General features: G+C 42.6%; 1 protein-coding gene across 3 annotated transcripts in view; it reads right to left on the reverse strand.

Moving 5' to 3' along the window:
* SPSB4 (splA/ryanodine receptor domain and SOCS box containing 4) overlaps positions 1–24,165 on the reverse strand; it is an 85,063-nt gene extending 60,898 nt beyond the window's left edge. The window contains exons 1-3 of one of the 3 annotated variants that reach the window (XM_085232850.1): positions 24,027–24,164; positions 20,600–20,933; positions 4,831–5,688 (exon numbers count right to left, since the gene is read on the reverse strand). In XM_085232850.1, the coding sequence (XP_085088976.1) occupies positions 4,831–5,524 (694 nt within the window). In that variant the 5' untranslated portion in view covers positions 5,525–5,688; positions 20,600–20,933; positions 24,027–24,164. Of the gene's footprint in view, positions 1–4,830; positions 5,689–14,090; positions 14,251–20,599; positions 20,934–24,026 lie in introns of all 3 variants that reach the window. The other 2 variants (XM_085232851.1, XM_085232849.1) reach the window with 2 other exon arrangements.
* Positions 24,166–24,878: the final 713 nt, after the last annotated feature.

Consider the following 24,878-nt stretch of genomic DNA (forward strand, 5'->3'; position numbering starts at 1 on the left):
CAAATTCATTCACTCTTAAAGAAATAGCTTAAGGATTTATAATCAGAAACATTGGCAGTGAGGTGCAAACTTTTGATAGTCAATTCCTATAAGCTTTCTTTGTCTGGATCACACTGAGATGGAGTCTGTAAGGAAGGGATGCATCCCACCACGTATCCCAAGCAGATTTCATTCTGAAGCAGCAGCTGGAATAGCCTGCTCTGTGCTTCCAGTGGAAGCATGCTATGTAGGATGAACAAATTTGCAAGTGACACCAGGTGTTCTCAGACATGCCAGAAGGTCAGCATTGATGCACACCCCCAGCTGCTTCTTCTCAGCTATGCTGACACAGGCACAAAGAGCAGCTCCCAGGTTGAGGTCCCGCCAGTCTGCAGCTACAGGGAATGCAGAGCTTCCATTCAGGCACTTCTGTTGCATTGCACAACAGCTAGAAACCCTTTCTGCAGACTCTTTCTGCATTCTCTGAAAGATAGTAAATTCTAAATTTTGTACCTATTAGTTGCACTAATAAATTCCTTATGTACGTGTGAATCACGTATTATTATTACTAATGCAGACAGTCTGTATTCTAGATGTTCTGTAAAACATTCTGCTGGAATTCCAAACGCTGGCTGTTCTGGCAGGTAGCTTTCAGGTATAAAACAAATCACTGTGTTCAGTTCACTTACTCAAAGAGTGAGTTTCCCACCACAGCACTGTTATGGAGTCCTCCCACCGCTTTGTTTAAACACACAAGTACTGGTGTATTTGTGAAGATCTGCACTTTGCTATTTTTCTGTTCTAGTCTATAAATAGTCTCCAGGATTCCTCATCAGACAACAGACATAAATAGCCCAGCATTTTTTAAAACACCAAAGTACTCTGATGAAAAAAAAAGCATCTGAAAAACAACACATCCTGCCCTCACTGTGCATTTGCACTTTTTTTTTTTTAATTACTGCAATAAACAGCGAGTCAGAAATCTGATGTAAAATTCTGTGCAACTTAGACACTGAGAAAACAACAACACAGCAAATATGGATAGCATTTGATCAAAGAAGTTTGTCCAGGGAAGAACTGAGCATGCTTATAGGACTGCCTCCATCCTGTCCACCTCCCCTCCCTCCCAAATTCTGACCAACACCCGCAGCTCTTGGTCTCTCAAGTGTGAGCAGAAGACTGCCTTGTGGAAGTCACTACCCATCCATATGTGATGCTCAAAGGAGCTTCTGAAGCTTCGAGAAAGCTTTACAACAGAACATTCAAAGTTACTTCTTTAAATCACACATATTGTGCAAACTCATAAGTAATTCAAAGTGGTCAGGTGGATTTTCACAAATTATCATTTCATATCAAATGTAACTCTTGGTTTCAACTTCATCTTTGAAAAAGATACAAAAAAAAAAGAAGTGAGACTTCATTCTTCACAGCTGGAACCACCATGGAGACAATCCCCAAGCACACACACCAATTAGTGCTTCAATTCCACCTCTCTTTTATCCCCCTGCTTTCCTCAACCTTTAGTACTTTACAGCCACCAGGTCAGCAGCTCAGGTCATTGCCCACCATGCCTTTACCCACTCCGTTTTTCATTCTTCATCCCCTCCCTGGGCATTGCAGCAGCTGCTGCCCCAGTCACATCTCACCTTCCTTCTACGCCCCAGAACCACACGAAGGAAGGCACACACTGCAACACTGATCATTTCCAAAACTTGCTTCAGGCTCAGACTATTCCTCCCAGACTAGCAAGTCTCCATAGGAAATGTTTCTGTACAGAAATAGGTACGCTGCAGACATTCAGACTATAAAAGGCTTCTGCTTGTCTACTCCTGTTTAAAGAAGCCCCAACATCCAGCTCTTTAGTTAGGCAGGCTCCTTATGAAAATAGCAGCCCTTACCACACAGGAGCAGTACAGACAGTCAAAATAAACAAAAATAATATCTGATACCTATTTAAGTCACCATAGAAGTGATTAAATATAGATACATACATATTTTTCTACTTGTGAACCATATCATCAGAAAGTACTGTCTCTTGCCAGACAAAAAAAAAAAAAAAAAAGAGGCTGCCTCTGAAATTCCTCTGAAAAGTGGGATAAAGTTCAAATTAAAAAATGAAGCTCTGAAAAAGGTTTGGAAACACCTTTACTCATTCTGTGTGTAAAAAAAAGAAATTCTGCTCACCTAACAACTTTTTTATTACATCCAATACTTGGAAATAGTTTGGGAGGAAGAGCAGAATTCCTTACCAGCTCTAGAAATCACACGATAACCACTAGGTATTGTATAGAGGACTTATTGTACCTATGCTTCTAAAATAAACAAACAATTCAAGCAATTTACAGTCATCAGAAATATTTTGCTGTAGATAAAGTAATTTTAAAAACTCTGATCTCACATGTTTTTTACTTGTCACAGCCATAAGAATACACTGCAAATAAATTTTTTAAATTATACAACAGGTACAAGCCAAAATTTGGTATTCTGAACTTGCGTAGTCTAAAATACACTCTTCACCTTCAAATTGCAGCCTTACTCTGTAATACCTGAACTGCTGAAAATCCCTGCTGCCAAGGTCTCTGCTTGCTCTGTAAGACATCACATAAACAGACACCTAAGCTGCGATGTGCACTGAGCAGTAACAATCCATCAGTAAATGGCAAGTTACAAATCACTGCCTGACAGCACTATTCCACGAGCAGCCAAGTTACCACTTCCAGATCTACCAAAAGCTGGTACCTCCAAGGAAAAAAAGAAAAAGAAAAAACAGAATTCCTAAGGTTAAAAAGCAAGCAAACAACAAAAACGAACACACACACATGTATGGCTGGATAGAAAAGCTTTTAACAGAAGAGAGATTTGTTTTGGAGCACCAGCTAGACAAGCTACTTTGGTTTCCTGAATGCTGTTATTGTGCAGGACAGTAAGGGAGCAGTGAACATGTGATAACAAATTACGTGATTCCAGGATGTCGAAGTGCCTCATGGCGAAGTGGCTTTAAGCTTCCTCTTCACATCATCGGGTCAGCATTCATGCTGACACAAAAGCGTGGTTTACAAGTTTACTCTTAGCCATGGGTTCACACTTAGAAATGAGTATTCTGTCTTCCTCTGGGATCATCTAAGGAAGCTATCCTGTCTTTCCAACCGAAATAACCCACAAGAGACCGGATGAGAATTTTTCTGCCTGCTGTCTCACAGTCCACAGCCGTGCTTCTCTACCTATCCCCTTTAATTTTATAATTTCTACCAAACCCATTCACATCCTCCTCCTTTGTTTTCATCTTTCTAGTGCTCCCTTGAGCAGCCTTGCAAAGGGCACAAAAGGAATGTGGGATGGCTCCTTCTGCAGACGTGGTGGACCAAACCAAGTGGTACTTTGCTTACCTTGGCAGATATTCCCAGCATTATAGAAATTGCTTTCACACACAAATCTCCAGTTTGCAAAAGCATCCCACCCCCACCAGCTTCTAAAAAAACTCTGTAGCAAGCTGTCACCACAACGTCCGAATAACTGCAAAATACTTAGGATCCTCCAACAGTCATTTTCATTTTCATAGATGTATGAAAGCACTCAAGAAGCTATTTAGCATTTGACTATAATAACCTCAAACACGGCTTCTATGGATAAAGATTCTTCACCCTCCAGTGCCCATAATAGATGCTTATAAAAGGGTAATCTTAATAAGGGTCACATTCTTTAATTATGTTTCTACTTTGTATGTCAAATGCAGTGCTAACGAGCGGAGAATTAATTTGATGGAAAAAACAGACCACTCTATCCTAATTGAAAAGAAGAGTAAATTCCTTTATAAATCACAAACTGAAAGGTGCAGGTGTTGTAGAAAGAGAATAATCTAATAGTAAGTGTACGAGACAAGTTCCATTCAAATCCAAAAATCTAGGGATTTTAGTTCAGTAATCTTTTTTTGCTAAATCCATGTATTTATATTCACAGCCCATATTGTGGGTCAGATAATATAGTATTAACAAGAACAAAGGTCCACTTACTACCTTCTTCAGCCTTCGCTGCATAATTCCCAGCAGCACATAAGCTGACTGCAATAACTGGGCTACCATATGCTGAGCTGCAGCTGGATCTGGTAGAGCTTGCTCCTTCCCAAGCAGTGAGAAGAGATGGACCAAACTCAGCCTGCAACACGTACACTGGTGTGCTACTTAAGGGACACAACAGCAACATGCTGCTCCTGACTGCAGAAGTATATAATTTTATATTATGCCTCTAGATCAAAAACAGCTAATGCTTAATCCAGGAAACCGCATTTCTGGAGAAGAAAATACCCTGAGAGAGTGGCTTCTGAAATGAAGGACTCTTTTTCAGAAAAAAATGCTGAATGCAGTTTATGACCAGAGCTTCCAGATTCTCAGGAATCAACCGTTGCTTCTGAGGGTCCAGGAAAGACAACTATGGAAAGAAAATCTATCGGTCTGAATTCACATATGTTTCTACACACTATTCAAGAGTTCCCACTACCACTGTAAACTTTTATAAGATCCTATTTGAAAACTACAGTTTTAAAACATATCCTCAAGTAAACAAGAGTTTTACTGTTCAATACATCCAGAAATTTCTCAAGATTTTTTTTTTCCCTGCTCACTCCCACTAGAGACAGATTTCTTACCTCTGTGCATGTTGAAACAGAGAAGTCTTGCAAAAGAAAATATTTTGATGCAATCCATACCATCCTCATAGATACTAGTTGTGAGTAAAAACTACAGGATGCAATTTACTCATAGTCATCCCCAGTACATGGCTCACAATTAGGAGATAAAAAGATAAATTCAAAAAGAGAAGAGTTGAAAGAGTGTAATGAAATATGGTAAGACTTACGGTCAAGTCCATTGATGTATCTCATTGTAATTTCACAGTGTCCCCAAACCGCACTGACTATGGGGTAAAGTTTTTTCCCTTTTAGTCCTCTGAAGGCCACTCCAAGATACTGTCCATCTACCATAAAGCTGAGCGTTCCTTCGTCCATATCCAAAACCACCAGTAAGGAGTCTGGGAGTACAAAAGACTCATCCGGTTCCAAGAAGACAGGATATGTGACCCCAGGCTGGTTTTTACAATTGTGATAAAGTTTGTTGCGTCCCAGATCCCAGCCCCACGACTCGCTGTTGCTGCCCACCAGTGACGTGTACCCCACCGAGTGCAGTGGCGCTTCGGCTGTGGAGACTCCCACCACCGCGTGAGTCCCCCGCTGCCTCGTGGGCCAGTGGATTTGCCAGACATGGAGGCCTCTTGTGTAGCCGACTTTGCCTCGGATGCAATCTGTGCTTTGGGCCACGGGGTGTCTGTGAAAAGTCAGTTTATCATCTTCCTTTACAAATATATTTAAAGAGCGGTCTTCGTTGTTCCAAGCATGTTTGTACTGGATCTCTAGCTTTGCAGGGGGCATATCCAACAACATGTCCAGCCGTGCAGGCTTGCAGAAATCCGGGCCTCTCAGCTCTCGTTTCACTGGCCTAAAAGGGGGCTCCCTCACATCCACAGACTTTATGCTCCCTGAGATTTTCTGGCCCATTGCTTGGCTGCAGATTTACCAAGGAGAAAGAAAAGCTGACTTTGGCCCAATGTTACCTCATGAAAGCGCTTGTACACTGAGCCAGTGGCCTGACAAGCTGACTGAATTTACTTCTCCTGTTTGGAGCTTTTTAGCAGCAATGTTTTCAAGAGAAAAAAATGTTCCTGAAAAAAAAGAAAAACAACAGAAATTTTCCAGTTAGTTTAAGAAAGTCAATAGAAAACCCACAGCATATTTTTAAAGAACAACTTATTTTCCCTGTTAGTTATTTGAAACACAAAAGCTGACAATTCACCACTTTTTGTTCAGTAACATACCACGCTAACCAGACTGATGACAGCATATTCTGAGCCCACCAGCACACAGAGCACAGACAGTCATTTCCTCCAATTCATAATAGGATACAGACATTCCTCACCTTCTGCCCTTCTACCCATTTTGTCTGGCCAGGTTCACAGCAGTCTTGAAAAAGGAGCATGGTACTCCCCAGCAACAGCAATAAACTTGGTGTCCAGCTGCAGCTTCACTTTCACTTACTCTTTTGTTTCACACTCTCAGAAATATGCACTACATCTCCTTCCATTTCTAGCTGTTCTTTTTCCTAGGCCCTTGAAAAACATGGCTTCAGCTTTGGGCTCCCCTAGAAGAAATGAAGCGGCTGAAGAATTCTAAATGTTTATTTTTAGGGTACCCTGTTTAGCAAAGTGTGAAAGCATCTCTGACAGAGAGGAATCTCAGCTCTATCACTTTGAAGAGGGGTACAGGGAAAGTAAACAAATCAATGTCTGTGTTATATGAAAGTGTTGGGTTTATTTTTTTTTCCCAAAGCAGAGACGTAAAAAATGATTTTTTAAAAATGATTGTTAAATCCATGCAACAGGTAATTCATTTTCTGGTGGCTTGTGTAAAGTCAGTCCCACACAAGCGTATGTAGGCATGTGCATAAAATTAAAAACTTCTTTGTACTTAACTTTTATCAAAACACCTAATTTCAACAGTTTAAAATAAGAACTCAATTTAAGTGCCCAAGTGCCTCATATCATGCTTGCAGGAAGATTCAGAACATTCCCCAGGAGCTTCTTCTCACTGAAGCAGTACAGCAACTTGAAAATTATCCAGCATGAGATCAGCTTGAAAGATCTCTTCCTTTTTTCCACACCATGTAAAGAGAATCTGGAAGCTCAAACAGTAATTAGATTTAACTTGACGCTTGCCATTGCAAACTTGCAGAGGCACTTGCAGACTTCTGCAAAGCTGACTCAAAAGTACAATGATGAATGTGGTCTGCTGAAGCAAGGTCAGTACTATATTTCACAGTAATTATCCAGAGGGCAACAAAATACTGACAGTAATATGCACACAGAGAAGAGACAAGGAGTAAATATCACCAGATAACAAGGCTTTCCTAGAAGGACACATGATCAGTAATTGGATGGCTCCTCTCAAAAAGGTGCTTGATTATTTGAGCTTGATGGTAGTATATGGGAAGAGAAAATGTCAGAGGAACCCCAGCAATTCCTGGAAGAGATTTAACTCAACATGTCTCTTAAAATTTCATCTTGAAAGCACAAGGCGACTGCTAGGTTCCTGTTGGTGTGCTGAGGGGAGTCAGCCAGGAAAGTCCTCGGTGCATCCTCACATTTCACTTCCCAATCGCATAAGGAACTAACCTTGGCACTGAGATTTAACTGGCAGGTTACCAAAAGATTATAAACAGCGAAGGGACTCACTTGGCAAGCCACAGACAAACACTATTCCTAAAGCGCCCCAAATTGTAACAGAATAGGTTACTAATAAACAGATCAGTAATTCAGAGAGTTAAATATATCATCGTAAATACCTTGATACAAGCATAATTGTGTCTTTACTCTGGGATGTGCTTCATAATTATTTTGATTTGAAACTGTATCTCATAATGTTTGGTCACAGATATGAACACCACTGTTCACATATCAATATTATCAAACAATTTAATCACGCATTACAACATTTTGCCAAATGGCTTTGTATTTACATAGGACTGAACGATAATGTAAAATTGTATAGCTCCTGACGCATTAAGATAAGAGCTCCGCAGAGCTTCAAAGCTGCCCTTCATCAAATACTTTCTCCCACCCATTGAAACATATTGTGTGCTCTTCCCATTCTTATTCTGCATTGTCTGACAGTTGTTCTCAGCTTCTGCTATAAGGCCAACTGTAACCACACTTGTAGCATTCAGCTGTCAGAGGACTTGGACAAGTAAAAGCAAGAGCAAATTCAACACAATTGTACTACTGCACCAGCACAGGTGTAACCCCACGCTAGCTGCTATCTCACAGCTCCAGTCATGTGCACTTAGTGGTAACTGACATGAAATCTTTACCTGAGGTTGCAGTGAATGCCTTCTGCTCCACAGCCTACACACCACTAACGTGAGCCCTGTAAGGAGCACCTCATGCAGACAGTGCTCCTGGAAGACCACAACAGTCTCTCTGCCTGCCTGCAGGACCAGCCTGCCTCCAAGCACGTGTCATCTATTCCCTTCCTTTATCAGCATCCTGCCCATTTAACAGCAAACAGATGGCAGAGACCAGCTCTGAAGCAAGATCACATCTGCAGAGGCATCAGCTCATCCTTCATCCTGCCAGACGAGTGCAGCTTTCTGGGGTGCAGCCCCAGAAGCACAGCTGGCTGCTCTCTCCCCTTCCCGGGGAACATTACACTGTCAATACAGCAGCCCTGGCAGCGTCCCGCTCACCACCACTGCCAGCAGCACCAGGCAGCTCCTCATCACACAACTACCTGCTGACTGCTCAACAGAGCTTGTAAGGAAAGCCCAAATGCAAGGGGAAGAAGAGCTACTTGTTAACAACTTCCCAGGCAAAGAAACCACAAAACTGGCTTCCAATCTGCAGGAACAATGTTAGACAACACAGAATTTGGAGAAGTTGAGGGTTAATGGATAGGATGAGATAAGATTGCTCCTTTCAGGTTAAGCTCTACCCAATGCACTTACAGAAATACTTGGTCACAAATTTCTCAACATCCCCTGAAATAATGAAAACTTGCTGAAGCACAGCACTGTCATCAACCTCCTGTGACTTTTTGTGACCTCATGGTACTTTACTTAGGGAAACTCAGCTCCTTGCCTGTCTTCTCAAAGTCAAAAGTAATTAGGAATGACATATATAAAAGAATCAGGAACAAAATATATATACATATAAACATTCTAAAATTAAAGCAACATGCAATTTCACTGCATAATTTTGCTCTGAATGCAAACTACATGTCAAATTTGATTTGGAAAATGTTGCTTTCACAGAGCACTGCTCCTCCAGCAATTTCAAACCACCACAGCAGTTAAGAAATATGAAAATATTCCCATTTGGCATAATAAACACGATCTCTCCAGTATATCCATTCGGAGGCTAAAACTGAAACATTAAATGTCATCAGACACCCTTGTGAAAAAATATATTTTGTGGAAAAAGATAGTATTTTCATGGGAAGAGTAAAAGAATCATACCATTTACTGTCCCTACGCAACTGGAAAGCTCTGGCTGAGAAGACTGCTAGTTGGTGTAGCCTAAAATGTTTCTGTCTCAGTCTCACACTCCTGCCATGCTTTGTCAGGATCTGACGATTAGATTAAGCATACTGTACAAGAACAAGCCAACTCCTAACAGGAAAAGTGCGTCAGCATCGCTTAGCTGTGTCTTCATGCAGACTGCCAAAATATTTAGGGAAGTTATTCACAATAAAAACACCAATTATACTCAGCAGAAAAAAGCTTGCTGGGGTATCATTCCACTATAATTAAATACAGTGCATTTTTAGCAATTCAGTACATTGGCATCAGTAGAACAGAACTACCGATAAAAGAAACATGTTTTCCTGTGAAGTCAGATTTTTTTTTCACCATTCATGTTTATGTTTCCCCATCAATTACTATGAACAACATACGCAGAAAACTTGAAAAACACAGATGAGAAATAACATAGAAATACTGCAAAACTACACTAAGAACATGCTGTGGCTTACATCATTTCTACCAATGTGGCACCAAAATAAGTGAAGTGAAACAAGTTCTAACAAATAATACTGAAATAATCTCTTCAGGAAAGTGACCCCTCTGCCTACAAGCACAGCAAAATCCTATGCAGTGGTCCCCACTCTTCCTGCAATTGCCTCTGGCTGGCTTTTTGCCTTCACGCACCCAGCTCCTGCAGCACTGTTCCTGCTGCCATAGGCTGTAAGGGCTGCAACGGAAGTCTCCAAACCTGTGCCTCTTCTCCCTGGGCACAGCTGTTGTCCTTTTGCCAGGTGTCTGAACAGAACAAATCCCCTAAGTGTTCCAGCACTTTGACTCTGGTCCGAGCCTCTCTCCAGACGAGTAAGAAGAGAAACACAAGCTCTGTTGTGCTGGACAAGGTGATGATAAGCATTCCACAAGTTGAAGAACAAGGAGTTTTAGCTCAGTGCAGAAAGTGTAAAGGCATGAGGTCCAGTGTCTACGGCTTATGCTCACAGCATGCAAACAGCTATGAAACCATGACAACACTGCTCCGAGGGTGACAAAGAATTAGTACATTTTTGGCACTCTAAAATACTGGCCAGTTGGTTTCAGCTATAGGTCCTGGCATCCAACATTTCTGATTTATTGCATATTTTGAACAACGTTGGCTTCCTTTGTCAAACTGGGAATATACAGTAACAATGCAAGAAGCCAGAAATGCTTGGACACCCTGAGCTATCCTGTGCTACAGATAACATTTTGTGTTGTATACACACTTAGCAAAAGAACATTTCACATGTGGGATGAACACTGCAGCAGTAAGTCATGACTTCTTCAACTCCATGAAAATCCCAAGGATGTGCATCCATAAAGGGTAACTTGTTTTGTCATGTTACAAAAATGTAATTGTTTCAAAATTCAAGATAAGTTTGTTGTTAAAATAAATTGTGCATTTGGTTGCTTGGAATTACAATAATCTGAAATATCATATCAACTGTACCGCCACAGTTAGAAGCAGTTTAGTCAGATGAAGAACTTAGAAAGAATCCTGAATAGCTATGAATATAGTGGAATGTACATTTCTAAATGCTTCTATCAACTCTATTTTGAAACTGAGCTGTTTTGAAGTTTTAGTTTGTTTTTCAGCCCTCTTTCTCTCAGCAAGTTTCCAGAACTTAACTCTCCAGAACTAAAAGATTGGGTTAGATAAATAGAAACACTGGGTGGATAGATAGAAACATTAATTTCCCAAAGAAACATGTAAGATGAAAAAAACCCACTTCTATTCTGTTTGTTTTTTGCACAATGACTTCTCAGAATACAGTAATATAATATGAAATTATAGTAACATAATGCAATGAATTCTATAATTTTTTGCTATGCAAAACTATTTAAAACATTCCATTGGAAAATTACTGAAAAGAAACACACTTTTGTTTCAGGGTTTTTAACAGGAATACACATGTGATTCCATAATTACCATCAGCTTACTCACATTCAAGCTGCTGCACTTTCCTGCCACCCCTACCCATTCCTTCTGCTTTTGTCTTGCAGCCACCTGCATTCAAACGCTCTTGAATTTGCCTCAGGAAACTGAGGTTGGTAAAATCTTGCATTTTATTTTGCCAGGTTATTTTCAAGTGTGTGAGCCCTTGATCTGGCACATCAGATAGTTCTGCAAATGCTTGCTCTGTCATAGTATCTAAATTCAAGCCACGAGTTTACATCTTCCTCCCCCTCCAAGCAAGGCATCATGCATCTTTCAGCCTCCAGCCACCCCTACCCTATGGTCAACGCCTTCCAGAAGTGGACATTTTGAATGTTCAATATCACACTTATATTAAAAGAGCAAATTAACACATGAATAAAGCCTACCACTAAAGGGAGAATTATGTTTTCTGTTTCATTTTGCATTATACAGTATAATTTCCCTCTTTACATTTTTACTCAGCCATGCTTCATCGAATAAATAAGTAATACCAATAGGTGTCAGAACACAGAAAATTTAAAGCTCAAAAAGTAATTAAGCTTTAATATCTCAATTTCTCTGCAGTCATTATTATTTTTCACCAGCTTTTTTTTTTTTTTTTTTGCACTTTATTTTATACTCTTAACTCCACAGCTTTGTATAGATCAATACTCTTACAGAATCGGTTTCAAAACAGAGAACTCTAAACATGGATGAGGCTGACTACACTCCATCTGCTTACATTTCTTTTGATGTAACTTCCAATGGAATCAAACGGCCTTCAAAATGCAAAAAAAGTTGCAAAGTCAGAGATGAGAAAAACTCCACTGGAAACCACCACATCGGCCATGCAGCCAGCTTCACATCAGAGGGGACATGCCAGAACTGCTCCCTGGGCTGAGGGGAGCTCCAAAGACGGCGGAAAGAGACTCTCAGACAAACAAGCACTCCCTGAGCTTAATGCGATTGTTCTCCAGAACTTTATCTCAACTGCAGATACAGTAATGGTGTTCTCCAGTGAAAAGCTGCCCCCTCAGCTCCAGGCTCAGTCACTGCATGACTCAATGTTCCCCACGCCTGGTGAGCCTTTGTGAACCATGAGGAAGCCGATGTGCACAGGTGGCTTTCAAGGGGCACTTCTATGATGAAGATGGGAATAAGGAAAAACTTTCTTGTTTTAATCACAAGCTGCTGCAGACTTAGCAGACTCTGCAAGAGGTTTTCCATCTCCACAATGCCTGTCGGCGTGTTTAGCCATCGATGAATGAGCTGAGCGAGTTCTTAGCCTCTGCACCATTTATTAAAACTAATTCACTAAAGGCTTAAAAGTTACAGTGCTGCTGGAACGACCAGACTACATTCATCTGCTTGTAGCGCTCTGAAGGCTTACACTGTTCAAATGCTCATGTGAATTGCAGCAGCAGCTTAGGAACAATACTTGTCAGATGCTCACTGCTGGTGGGCCACTGGCAAACACATCCAACACCGCAGCTGAAGCAGCACACACGAGGCAGCTCCTGATCTGACCTGGATGGCTTTAATATTTCCAGCAGAGCTGCCAAACTCCAGTGACAGAAACATATTGTGTCCCTGGCCAAACACAGTGGCCAGGCATTGGAGATGGGCTCCCTGCAGCGAGCTGCTCAGCCTGGTGCAAGGCGGGCTGGGACAGGCTGCAGGGAAGCCACTGCTGCACACAGGGTGTCATGAGGGGGGGAGGGCAGGGCTGGAGGGCACCCAGCCATTGTACTCTGCAAACATGTTGAGGATGAATGCACGAGAACAAGTTCCATTCCGAACAAAAGCGTATTCTTTTGTTTAATAGGAAAATAGGCTTACACAATCACACCATCTGCATCCCTCCTAACCCTTCCCCCTTAACTACTTCAGCCAGCAGTCACCCCCTGCCAAGTCTGAACAGCAGCGGCTCAGAGCAACTACATTACAACCGAAGGGGCAGCTGGGCAGTGGGCAGGCACCCTGCAAGTGACCGCACGGACTGTCGGGTTGGACTGCAAGCCAATGGCTGAGAAGGAGCTCTGAACCCAGCGAGCCTGCTTCACGAGCCTGCTTCAAGCTTTAATAGCAGGCAAGACATCCTGCAGGCTTCAAGTCCTGAAGGGAGCAGGAAGAAACGCTTCATTAGTCCTGCAGTTTCTAGAGGGACTTCTTTTAAAGAACAGAGGTAAAGTAAACAGACTTTATACATCTTAAGGAAGCAGCATCAGAAATTCAGACCATGAACTGATTTATGACGGTTTTATATTTCCCAAGTGAGACTACAAAGTGACACAGAGCTCCTGAGCTCTGACAAAGAGACCAAACAACTTCCTCTTAAATAAACAAATATTTTATTAAAAAAAAAAAAAAATAGCAACAGCAGTGAACTTCATCTGTCTTAAACATGGCTTTGCTAAAGTCCATCTGTCAGTAGCAAACAATTGCACAGACAAATGGGAATGAAGGAGTAATAAAACAGAAACAAACTACCTGAACATCAACTACAAAATTCTTTCTTCTCATACACTTAAAAGCTTCCTCTTTTACAGAGCAGTATTTTCTGTGCTTGCTGTTAATGAAGGAAGCAGAGCATTTAGTAATGCAGAGGAGTCTGAGAAAGGCCACAGGGATTTAAAGAGTTAAAGCTGCACAGCCACTGATGTCCCCACAGTAAGCATCTCTGACTCCTGAAGGCACAAGAGTTGCCTGTGTGAGGACTTGGGACAGGTCCTCTCCTGGGAGAGACCAGGCATACTGCTATTTCCTTTTTGGATCTTTCTTTTTGCCAGAGCTAAACAAAGAAGGGCTGACTTCTCAAATAAATACTATTTTATATAGGAAGAAGCATCCCCATTACCTAGACTTTCCACTGTTAGCACCAGAGAGGGCCTCCAACTAGGAAAAGCCACAGTGAAAGATGTTGTCGCGCTGAGAAGTGTTTACATCTCCTTACTACCGACCTAAAAGAGCACATCCTAGAAGAATTTCATGCTGCAAGTGCCAACAATTCCAGATATTTCTGACCACAGGGAAGTACTTAAAACAACACACGAGACTTCCTGATAAAGGGATGGATAGAAATAAATCAGCTTTGTGCCTACCTACAGGAGTCTCAACACAGACTGATCCATAAGCTCCATTGCAAAGGCTGTGTTTCTCAAAATAACTTCCCACTTAAGTTCCTGCCGCTAAGCAGTCTTCTGCAGAGGCTTTTGTTTCAAGCAGTATTTCATTACTAGTTTTATTTCATTCTTGAATGCACTGGGGGAAAAGAGAGGAAGAAAAAAAAGAAAAAGCAAACGATTTGGAAAAAAGCTGTACCAGGATACAATTTCTGATGGTAATAAAAAGATATCAGTACTCAATGTCTACATATACTGCCAGTGAACTAAAACAATTAGCGTAATGTTCTGGAAGCCTTGCCAAAGCTACACAAAAATGTGCATGCTCCAATTAAACTTTACATGAAAAAAACAAATTTGGTATGATTGTTAAGAACCTTCAAGCCATCATCTAAATTTGCCAGTTCTCCAGTAACTCAGGCAGGCCCCACTTTGCCCTAGAGAGAATATGCTCAGTCTAAGTTTGGATCAGCAGCACTATGCACAGAATGAAAGAACTGAACACCAGCAACAGAGGGGAAAAAAAAAAAAAAGCAAAAAAAAAAAAAGCACTGTTTCGGAGTTCTTACTTCTGGAAAAAGCAGTGAAACCCTAGACTGCTATGGGATGTACAGACCACCTTGGTTTCCAACATAATAAAGAATTAAAGTGACATTTAGACATGTCTTTACAATTATGAGACTACGTTCAAGAAAAAAAGATGTCTGTTTTCCCAACGAGTTATAAAACCATAACACACTCAATATGGCCTACACTACGAAACAAACATTGGGAAAATTATTCTTTTTCAACTTTATCAGAGCTGGATTTGGTTTCTTTTACCATTTTCAAGAAAAGCACAGACAGGAGGGAACAGAGTTCATTAACATGAGGGAAAGAAAGAACAGATATTTCAGTTCCATTGCACGGCTTCTTCAACACAGGCTTACAGCAAAGGACCTGCCTGTTACAATCCCCGTCTCCCCACAGCTTCCCTCTCCTTTCCATCCTTTCTCTGTGTGCCACACTGTCAGCTGTTTAGTACTATGAAACCCTTCTCCCAAGAAGTCTGGAAGTCACAAACAGCTTGCTTTCTCAAGCACCCTTCCTAGTGAACTTACATAGGGCTCTCATGTTAGGACTCAACAATTCACAAAAAAAAAAACTATCCTCAAAGTAATTGCAATTAAACAGGATTGTTTATAAAAGCTGACCAGCTTTCATTAGTCACTGAGACACAAGCTTCTACACAAAACTAATCCCAGCTGCGTAACAGAAGGAAAGACCTCCATGTGTTACCATCAGGAATTTTCCTTCTTCCTAAGAACTACAGCTTTGCTCCCACCCCACCTCTCCCTACAAGCTCTCCCGACCTCCCTACATGCACATCACCACAGGGAATCTCCAGCAGATGCTGTTTCTATTTTCTCCTCTGGCACTGGCCCACTTCAGTTCCTGAAAGAGCACTTATTTATTTTCAGCTGACTTTGTCATTTGGAAACACTAACCTGACCCATGTGTGGGATTAATCTGACAAAATTTAGATTCTGTGATGTACATGAGCTCATCATCAGGACAAAATTAAAGTCTGTAAACATCTAATTTGCAATGAATACAAAAAGTGACTCTTCTCTAAAATTAGAGGAGATAGTGGAATTCATCTCATACAGCACAGAACCAACACGCTAACTGACTTAAATGTTCTTCTCATAAGCAATATAAAGAATGGGGAAGAAACAGATGCATACACCAAAACCATTCTGACATTATTCCTGCTGTTTAGCACTGGTTTAAGATGTTTACATCCAACCCCACAGCACAGGCTTTTCAGGCTAGTGCAGCTCCCTGGCACTGCTGAAAAGACAGAGCACAGAATCACACTTATCTAACCAGCTTTCATCAGGCAGCACATATGTGGTTCAATCTAAATGCACAGACTCACCATCATTACTAAAACATTATGTCATGGCTTTTGGGTAGCACAGTATAATCCAGAGGAAGAGATAACGTTGCAGTAGTGTCAAGGTCTTTTCAGAAATTCTTGTAAGCAAAAGTAAGATAGAAACACAGATCCCGGTTTCCAAATCTACCACATGGCTTTAATGGCAATAAGTGTGATATCTAATGATATCACAACATCCAGTACTGCAAAAGTAGTTCAATTTATTCAGAAAATCATTCAAAACCATCTGTGGCCATGTACTGGTAGAATTGAGGCATATTTGTGCTGCAGCAGCTGATAATGCATGGGTTCCCAACTACCACCAGGGGCTGTGGGACATGTAGAAATTGGTTCCGGCCTCAGGCTGCTTTTCTGTGCTCTAAAAAACAAAAAATACTGTAAGATCCTCTAACGCGACCACAACCCTTACTATAAAGGGAGAAAACTAGAAAGAAGAGAGAGGTAGAACCTCTCTCTGTGCTACCATCTAACTTTCCTATCTAACATCCCTATCCCAATTCCCTACCTGACGCTATGAAGATAAAGACTTTGGGTAGGAAAGAGGATGTACCTGATAAGGACATTGGTGGTAAAGCCAGGAATCTCAGGTACACTCCCAAGTGGTCACTAAGATTCCCTTGTTTGGGAACTGCTGCCTTAAAGCAATGGCCAGAAGAACACAGGAGGAGTCAGGCAAGGAGACGAGGAAAACTATTTACTGAACTGTGCCACAGCTGCAGCCAACACAGACGTACAAGAGCAATGAGAAAAGACAGCCTCCAATGCTATACGCAGTATAGCACAGTACACAGCGTTCTACAGTGTTCTTCAATGAGGAATCTCATGTCTAAAATGCTCCCAGGCAGTGCAATGGCAAGGTTGTACCACAGCACTAAAACTAGCTCACACACCAAAGGACTGCATTTGGAGCTCATCTTGCACTGCGAAGCACAGCTCCGAAGCAGAGTAAAAGACAAAGGAAAGAAGCACAGCATGCTCTTCTGCAAGGAAGAATTAATAGCAGTGTAAGCACAGGGAACTTTCAATATTAATAAAATATAGCAGTCGGTCTCCATTCAATTGCACTGTACAGAAATCACTATGATTTATGACCTCGGCCTAGATCCAATTGCAGAGGAGAAAAGGCTGTGTGTGCCTCTCATATTAAGCATGTACCACTTCATGTCTGTGCAGGACACAGGAACAACCAAGGCTGCCCGCTTTACACAAACACAACATTAAAGGGATTAATTTCTAAGGCAGTGGGAAATACTACATGAGAGAACTTTCAATCCCCCAATACTGTCTATTTAAACTAAGCTGCTTAATCAAGTTAATTGAGAGAATTAAGAAAGCACCAAATTCCCCAACTATTCTCTAGCCATTCCCAATCTTGTGTTACTCTTCCTGGGCACAAGCTCCCCAGCTGGCACTGTACAATCTATCATCAGCCATTAGGCTGATTACCAGCTATTAGTTTTGCTAAGTACATGTATGAAATTTAAACCTATTTTGTTATTTACAAGCTATTATGTATTGCATATGAAGCAGCTGTACAGTGTTCAGTGTTAACAAGAAAAGCGTAGCTGAATATGAGTTACAACCAGTAGCAGCAGTAATTTCCTTTCCTTTCCTACCGAATATTTGTTTGATAGGACAAACAGGACAGATGTTTATCATCTTTAATAGCACAGCTGATTCTGTAGGCTGAGGAATAGGTAAGAACCCACCACAATTATCAATGTAATAAACATAACATTCAATTAAAATGTCATTCTAGAAAACACAGAACTGGAATTCTTACAAAACAACAATTTTTTCCCCGTTACAAGACAGAGTGATTAAACTGAAAGATACCCCGCTTTATTTAAAAAGCTAGTTGTTACATACAATAAAAATATCTTCTTGCACCATTAGAAACCTAAATGCAAGACCTGAAATCTGCTAAGAGCCTGTCAAACCATACACCCTTGCTGTAATAGTGATCGCTAAACTTCCCGCTACAATTATTTTTATACAACAGACACTAGCTTTGATTCAAGCACACATTTTTTCAGAAACCAAACATAGAACAGCTGTGAAATCAAACTCCACTATATGCAAATATTCAGCTCAAAAACATGCAAGCAGAATATCCCTTGTGAAGGCCACTTAAGTGGGAATTCTGTGATGAAAGTTTTATTAAATGTCAGTTATGCCTTGGTGTAAGGATATCCAGAGGAAGCATCCCACACACATTTTTCATAACAGGTGCAAACAGATGCCTGCTCTGCACAGTTTAGATGCTTAAAAGAGTAAGTGTCCGAGTGTCTATTCTGTCAGCAAAGTTCCTGGGGAAATGAGCTACTTGCTATACTCACTACTGCGTTTCCTGCATTCCTAATTCAGGCATCTAAATTTAGATGGCAGATTTAGGCAGCATACTTCCCACTCTAACAATCAAAACAAACAAACGATCAAGTCACTTATCTTCATCCATATGCAGAAGCAGTAGACCTCCATGCACAGGCAGAGCAAACTGTAGTACATTACAGCAGTCTATCAATCTCAGCAATCTCTAGCTACGGGGCAAGAGAAATAGTCTCCTCTCATCTCCTGACACGTGCGTTAGTAATTACACATTAGTCTGTGCTCACTACTTTGTGACATTTCTGCCCAACCTTGGGCATAACTCCCCTGAGTTAAAAGCTATTGCACTGCGATGAAAAAATAAAATTTACAAATTAAGAGAGCATGGTGGCTTGGCTTCATTGAAGCTTCCTCCTCCAGCATCCTCTATTAGCAGAATGTAGACAGAGTACAGAAGTAAAGCCAGATCAGTAAGTCTCACGTCTCTGGAGTGTCAATAAATTCAGCTTCAATTTCCCTTTGGTGTTTTCTTCCAGTAGTCAAATTGTGACAGCTTGACAGATATGGATTTCTTCTTTCATTTTTATTCAACTTTGCTGGAATGAAGTGATATAAGTGAATAAACTGCTAATTCTTATTAGAGTCTAAGAGTAGGAAACTCAAGCCAATTATCAATGCTGTAAATGGCTTGCTGGAAAAAACACCATAAAATAAAAGACCGCCCTATCCCTAGACATGAATTCAAGGCAGCAATCTCATACACTTTCTTCTATTCCCAGCACCACTTAACAGGAGCCACTCCAGCAAGCAAGGGGAGGGATACTGCCATGACAGCACTAATGTCCCACAGCAAGGAGTTCAAGCACACACAGATATCTCAAAGAAACTGCTGATTTCATCTGTGCCCATCACCTATGACAACTGCTTACGTTTCACATTTCATTTCTTAAAACTGGTGAATTTTTACACTTAGTTGATTCATTGAATTCATTACCTTTTCTCCAGATGCATACACATTTTCACATCTTTGATAGATGATCACTGTACTTACAATGCTGAATCTTACTTTATTTAAGTCATCAATGAACTACATGTAAGATTTTTAAGATTACAGGAAACTGTTATATTAGCACTGACCAAAGTACAGAGGATCTTCTTTATCTGATATTTTAAACATTTTAAGTAACCAGCAGCCTCAACGCGCTATTTGCTTTTGAATAAGAAAGATGACAGAAAACACACCCTTTTTATCTTGCAACATAAAAAACGAGGACTATATAAATATTTAATGAATGATCAGTACATTGTGAATTGCAAGCGTGACAATCAATTAATATTAGCCAGATGTTAGCAGCCTCAGAGACTGACAATATCGAAATATAAGGAAACAGCAACAACGAAGTGCACGTCAACAGTCCTTTTACAACCCCTTACTGAAGACTTAAGACAGAAAAGTTTCAGGCTTTCTACTGCATCTAGCTGCTGAGAAGGATCAGCAGATAACACAGAAGACAGAGCTAGAACAGTCCTGATCCTGGTTACGTTTCAGGACACAGACTTACTTCTGCAGGAAGAAAATCCTCATTCTTCTGGCAAGGCAGGATAAAGGTGGGATATCTACCAAAGTCCGTTTGCGAGATGTTCCTTAGGAATTGTTAAAATAGAAAGGGACAGCCCAGTCAAAACAGCACGTATGTGCATTTGAGACTTGGGTAGCCAACAAGAACTTCAGGAAACTCACAAGAAAGTGAAGTCAACTAGAGAGTCTGCTGTGCGACTCTGCAAGAATTAGTCTGCAGTCAGCTCAAAGATGGATTTCATTGCCACGTTTTATGCTGCACACCAAAGCTTACTTGTCACTCAGCCTCTGACAAATCCTCAAAGATAAAAGTTGCTAAGTCACCCACACTGCAGCGCAACACAATCCAACTCAGCACCTGACACCCATCACCAACAGGATTAGCCTACAGTGTCCAACCCAAAGATACACAAAAGGGAAGGAAATATAACTGCTGCTGCTTAGCTTTGGTTTAAGTTCAGCTGACTTTACTGTGAATAGATCTAGGTCAAAGCTGAACACCCATGTTTCTCACTAAGGAAAAGAACGCATAAGGGATGAACTAACTGCATTGGTCTCTGAGGCAAAGAAAACATCCCTTTAAGAAAAATAGCACAAATTCTCAAATATACAAACAAATATAAGTGCACTAGAACCTACCATTCCATTTTTGGTCCAGAATTAGGCAAAAAAAGGAAAAAAGTGACTTCTTCCTAATGATCTTGATGTGCAGGCCCAGTTTGTAACAGGAAAGGGGTAGCTGAAATACAGCCATTAGGTTTTAAGCAAATACTGCCAATCAGTTTCTGGCAGTTCTTAGCTGAAAGTCCTCTTCAGGTCTCACTGCTCACATCCACTGTTTGGTCTCCAGAAACATTCAGCAAGCATCCACGAATGTCAATGGATGCCATTTTTTTCCACATGGAGGAATTCGGTTCCACACGTTTGTTTCACATGCATTTCCATGTCAGATGCCATTTTGCCATGCTGCCATCTGTCACACAGCAACAAAACATAACAGAATATTGGTGGGAAGGTTCAACCTCTGCTGCCATACCACCAACATCCACCCGACAACATGAGCTAACATCAAAAATAGGAAGCACTGCTTTCAGAACAGCACTCATACATCAACCAGAGCTCTTCCTATCTTAAACTGCATTTTATAAAGACAGCTTTAAGTCACTGCTGAAAGACATGTGTATGTTAATGAATCTGTGTTGCTCTCGGCAACGTACGCAATCCCATGAAAAATACGTGTGGGTGAGGTAGCTATCTGGTCTGGCAAGTTTCAGTCCACAGCATATGTTTATTTTCTAACAGTAAGTCCAACAACAGTAATTTACAGAATTATCAGCAAATATTTAGCTATGCATAGCAACCGTACATTAAGCTTTGACTTAAGGCAACTGGTTGAATAACTGCATTTTTTTAACCATTAGTTTCAGAGCAGCAAATGGGCTTAATAAATACTTTAAGACCCCAGGACAACATGTGTGGCCTACATTTCCATTAGCCTCAAGCTGTGTGCTGTATTAGCACAGCCCAGCAAAACGGAACAAAATGAGCTGCATCAGTCTAAGCCGAGTTCCACCAGCACAGAGCCCCATTTCACAGAGCGGCCAGCAGGACCAGGCAACTCCAACTTGTGCTCCCCTCCGCCAGCCGCCTCTCTCTGGCCTTCAGCCAGGGCTTATGAAGTCCAGCAACATTTACGTCAAACCTCTACAGTCCTCTTTGTGTATATTATATTAAGAAGAGTACATTTATCGTCACTAGGAGAAGGAGGAAATGGAAGTGAACAACAACACTGCTCCATGTTGCTTTGTTCAAGCTGGGATTCAGAGCACCCAGAAGTGCTCTAGAAGCCTCATGTTTCCACTGAAGTGACATTGCCAGAGCACGAAAGCACGTGAGTAAAGGAAGCAGTGAGCAGCCAAATGAGCTGAAGAGAAAATGCAGACTAAATGCAACGCGAGGTACAGAACTTTGCTCTGGTAAAGGCATCCCTTCAGCTTCTTTTCACCCTCTTTTTCACTCTCATCTTGGCAAAGAGGAATTAAGGAGACAGGACAGCTGGGTGCCTAACTACTGCTGCTAATTACTTTAAGTATTTTGAACTGTAAATGTATCAGAAAACCACGTTCTGCTTTTCTGTTCCATTGCTGCCACTGTACCTTAAGTGTGTAGGCACAGGACAAGTCTCCAGCTGTCTTAATTTAAAAAAAAAAAAAAAAAAAAAGAAGATCCAACCTCAGACAGCACTCTGGTATCCAGCACAGAGTTCCACTGTGCCAAGTATTCTCCTTCCCCACAGAAAGAGGGCTGTGACCTATCCACAGAAGAAGGGGAAATGGTGATTGCAAAAGAAAATAAGATAAAAAGAGCTTGCTTGATTTTTCTAGATACATGGAAAATCCATCACAGAAGTTCATAGAGCAACAATGAGGCCTGATAAGTTTATAAGCTTCTGCATGTGAAGTCACGGGAGAGGTGGCCCATGGCTCAGAAATTCCTGTGTGGCACAGGACACAAATCATGAGGATGACTAATTTGGTCAGATCAAAAAGCACCAGCTCTGATTGCTTCAGGAAGCAAGATACTCAGGCAGTTCTTCAATAGAGGGCTGGGGTTTCGTTGTTTGTTTTTACATTTCTACACATAAAACAATTAAAAAAACCCAGTGCAAATAAACAAAACCTTCAACTCTCAAGGGCTACTTGCAAAAAGCCAGAACTTTCATTACATCAAAGCTCCAATCCTGTTGGACAGGAAGCCTGGGGCTTCTGAATGGGCATGGGTAACATTAACAAAAACAGCCACATAGAATGCACTGGTGCTGGGTCTGCAGGATGGAGCCCAGCAACACCCATACACCCGTGGGATGGCTTTGGCAAGGCCGTGGAGCTCTGCCACTCACCCCCGTGATGTGGGAGCTGTCAGCCTGCACCCAGCCTGGCACAGCCAGAAGCAGGACTCTGAGGCATGTCAACCACTAAGAGAACCACGCTAGTACCAATGCCAGTTATAAAACTTTGACTTGTTAAGAGAATGTGTGGTATCTGGCATTATTCTGTCAGCAGCACCAAACAATGTCACAGCAATTTGATATTCACATTCCTGACAGGCTGCTTTAGTTACAGAAACAACATTAAAAATGCAGCATCCTTCGAAATAGTTGGAAAAGCAGGGCAAGTTCCAGCCCCAAGCACAACAAACGGCTCCACGGGTCTGGCTCCTCCCTGGAGGATGAAGCCTTTCACAGCCAGCAGACACTTTGTCAGGGATCGTTTCTGTCACCCGTGGCAAACACGCTGTGAAAATATCAGTCACAACTTACACACTTCAGCCAGTATCAAACCAGCGACCAGCCATCCCCATACAAAGGACATTTTCCGCGCATAGCACTCCAAGCGCAAGTACTAAACACAAAGGAACAGAAGCGACTCGCTGCCAGCACGGACGCTGCCACATCAACTTCCTCTGCCGCGCTGACACACAGGCGATCCTCGAGAATGAATGGGGCAGAGCGCAGCGCGCAGTTCTCCAGCCCTCGGCCGCAGAATCGCTGCGCGCCAGTAGCGCCAGCAGCAGGACTTTTAAGAAGTAACTAGAGGACGAATTCGGGCAGTACCTTTCTTTGTGGCAAGTCAAGCCTCGCGTACGAATCGAGTTGCCCCTTCCTCTCACTGAGATAGCTCAATATTTCCAGCCAATCTGAACGGTGAAGCCGAGGTTTTAGTACCTGAAAAAGCACCAACTAAAAATTGCCAAATACTGGCTTGCGGCAGGCGTTACACAGGAAGGTTTGCTTTCACCAACGTAGTCAAATCAACACAAGTTTGTAAGAAACCTAAATCTTCAGCTAAGCAAACATCTAATAATAATTCTCTTTCACAAGTCAAATAAGTATTTTTTTTCTTCAAAACGTTACATTATTAAACAGGAAACATTCCAGATACGTACTTCTTCTAACACTAGCGTGGAAAACAGCACTGTGTAAAAAAGCACCTCGTACCCACAGACTTCCCATGCAACAAAACACAGAACTAGCACAAGCAGACGAACCTATCCGCCCCAAACTTACCATAAAAGAACCATCAAAGCAACTCTACGGATCCGCTACGCGACCAGAAGGGCAATCCAGAGGAGAGGACACGAACTCTAAGTAAACTCAAAGAAGACCGAGAAGAAACTCGCCGCGACTCGCAGGAGAATTTCCCCACGCGGTGCTCCCCGGGGGCAGGAAGACCCCGCCGCGCCGGGAGCTGCCCCGGGAGGCGCGCAGACGAGCCGGGCGCTGGCGCGCGGCGCTGCCCGGAGCCGCGGCCCAGCGGCGAGGCGGGCAGGGCGCCCGGGGGTGGGCGGCGGGACCGGGGCGGCGCGCCCCGCTCGGCTGCGCCGTGCTCGGCTGGGCCGGGCCGGGCCGCCCGGGAGCCCCGCCCGGTGCCCGGTGCGGGCGGGAGGCGGCCTGGCGCGGCTACCGGGCTTTGTGCGCGCTGCCTCCCTCGGCGCCGCCCGCCGCCGCCGCCGCATGCGAGAGCCGACGCGGCTGGGGAGAGCGGCGGCGGGGACCGCCGTGCCCCCTCGCGAAAGCCGATCCCGCTGATCTCATCGCGGCGGGTCACGAATCCGATGGCCGGGGAATTAACACCAGATGGTGACGCCCCTTCCCCCCGGCCCGGCCCTCCCGTCCGCGGGCGGACCCGCGCCGATGGGGAACTCGGCCCCGGGCACCCGGGGTTCGGCTGCACGGAGGGCGCCGCTGCCCGCCCGGAGCCGGAACCGCCCCGAGCCGCTCCGGGCGGGCGTGTTCGTGGGGTTTGCCGGAGTGTTTCTGCAGTATTTCATCTCGCTAGGCTGTGTACGGGCAGCTGAATTACACTTTGGGATGCCAAAAATAAACGCATGCTTCCAGGTAAGCGCTGAGTCACGGCCA

This window comes from Meleagris gallopavo, chromosome 11 (genome assembly GCF_905368555.1).
Source record: "Meleagris gallopavo chromosome 11, MGAL_WU_HG_1.1, whole genome shotgun sequence".
Lineage (NCBI taxonomy): Eukaryota > Metazoa > Chordata > Aves > Galliformes > Phasianidae > Meleagris > Meleagris gallopavo.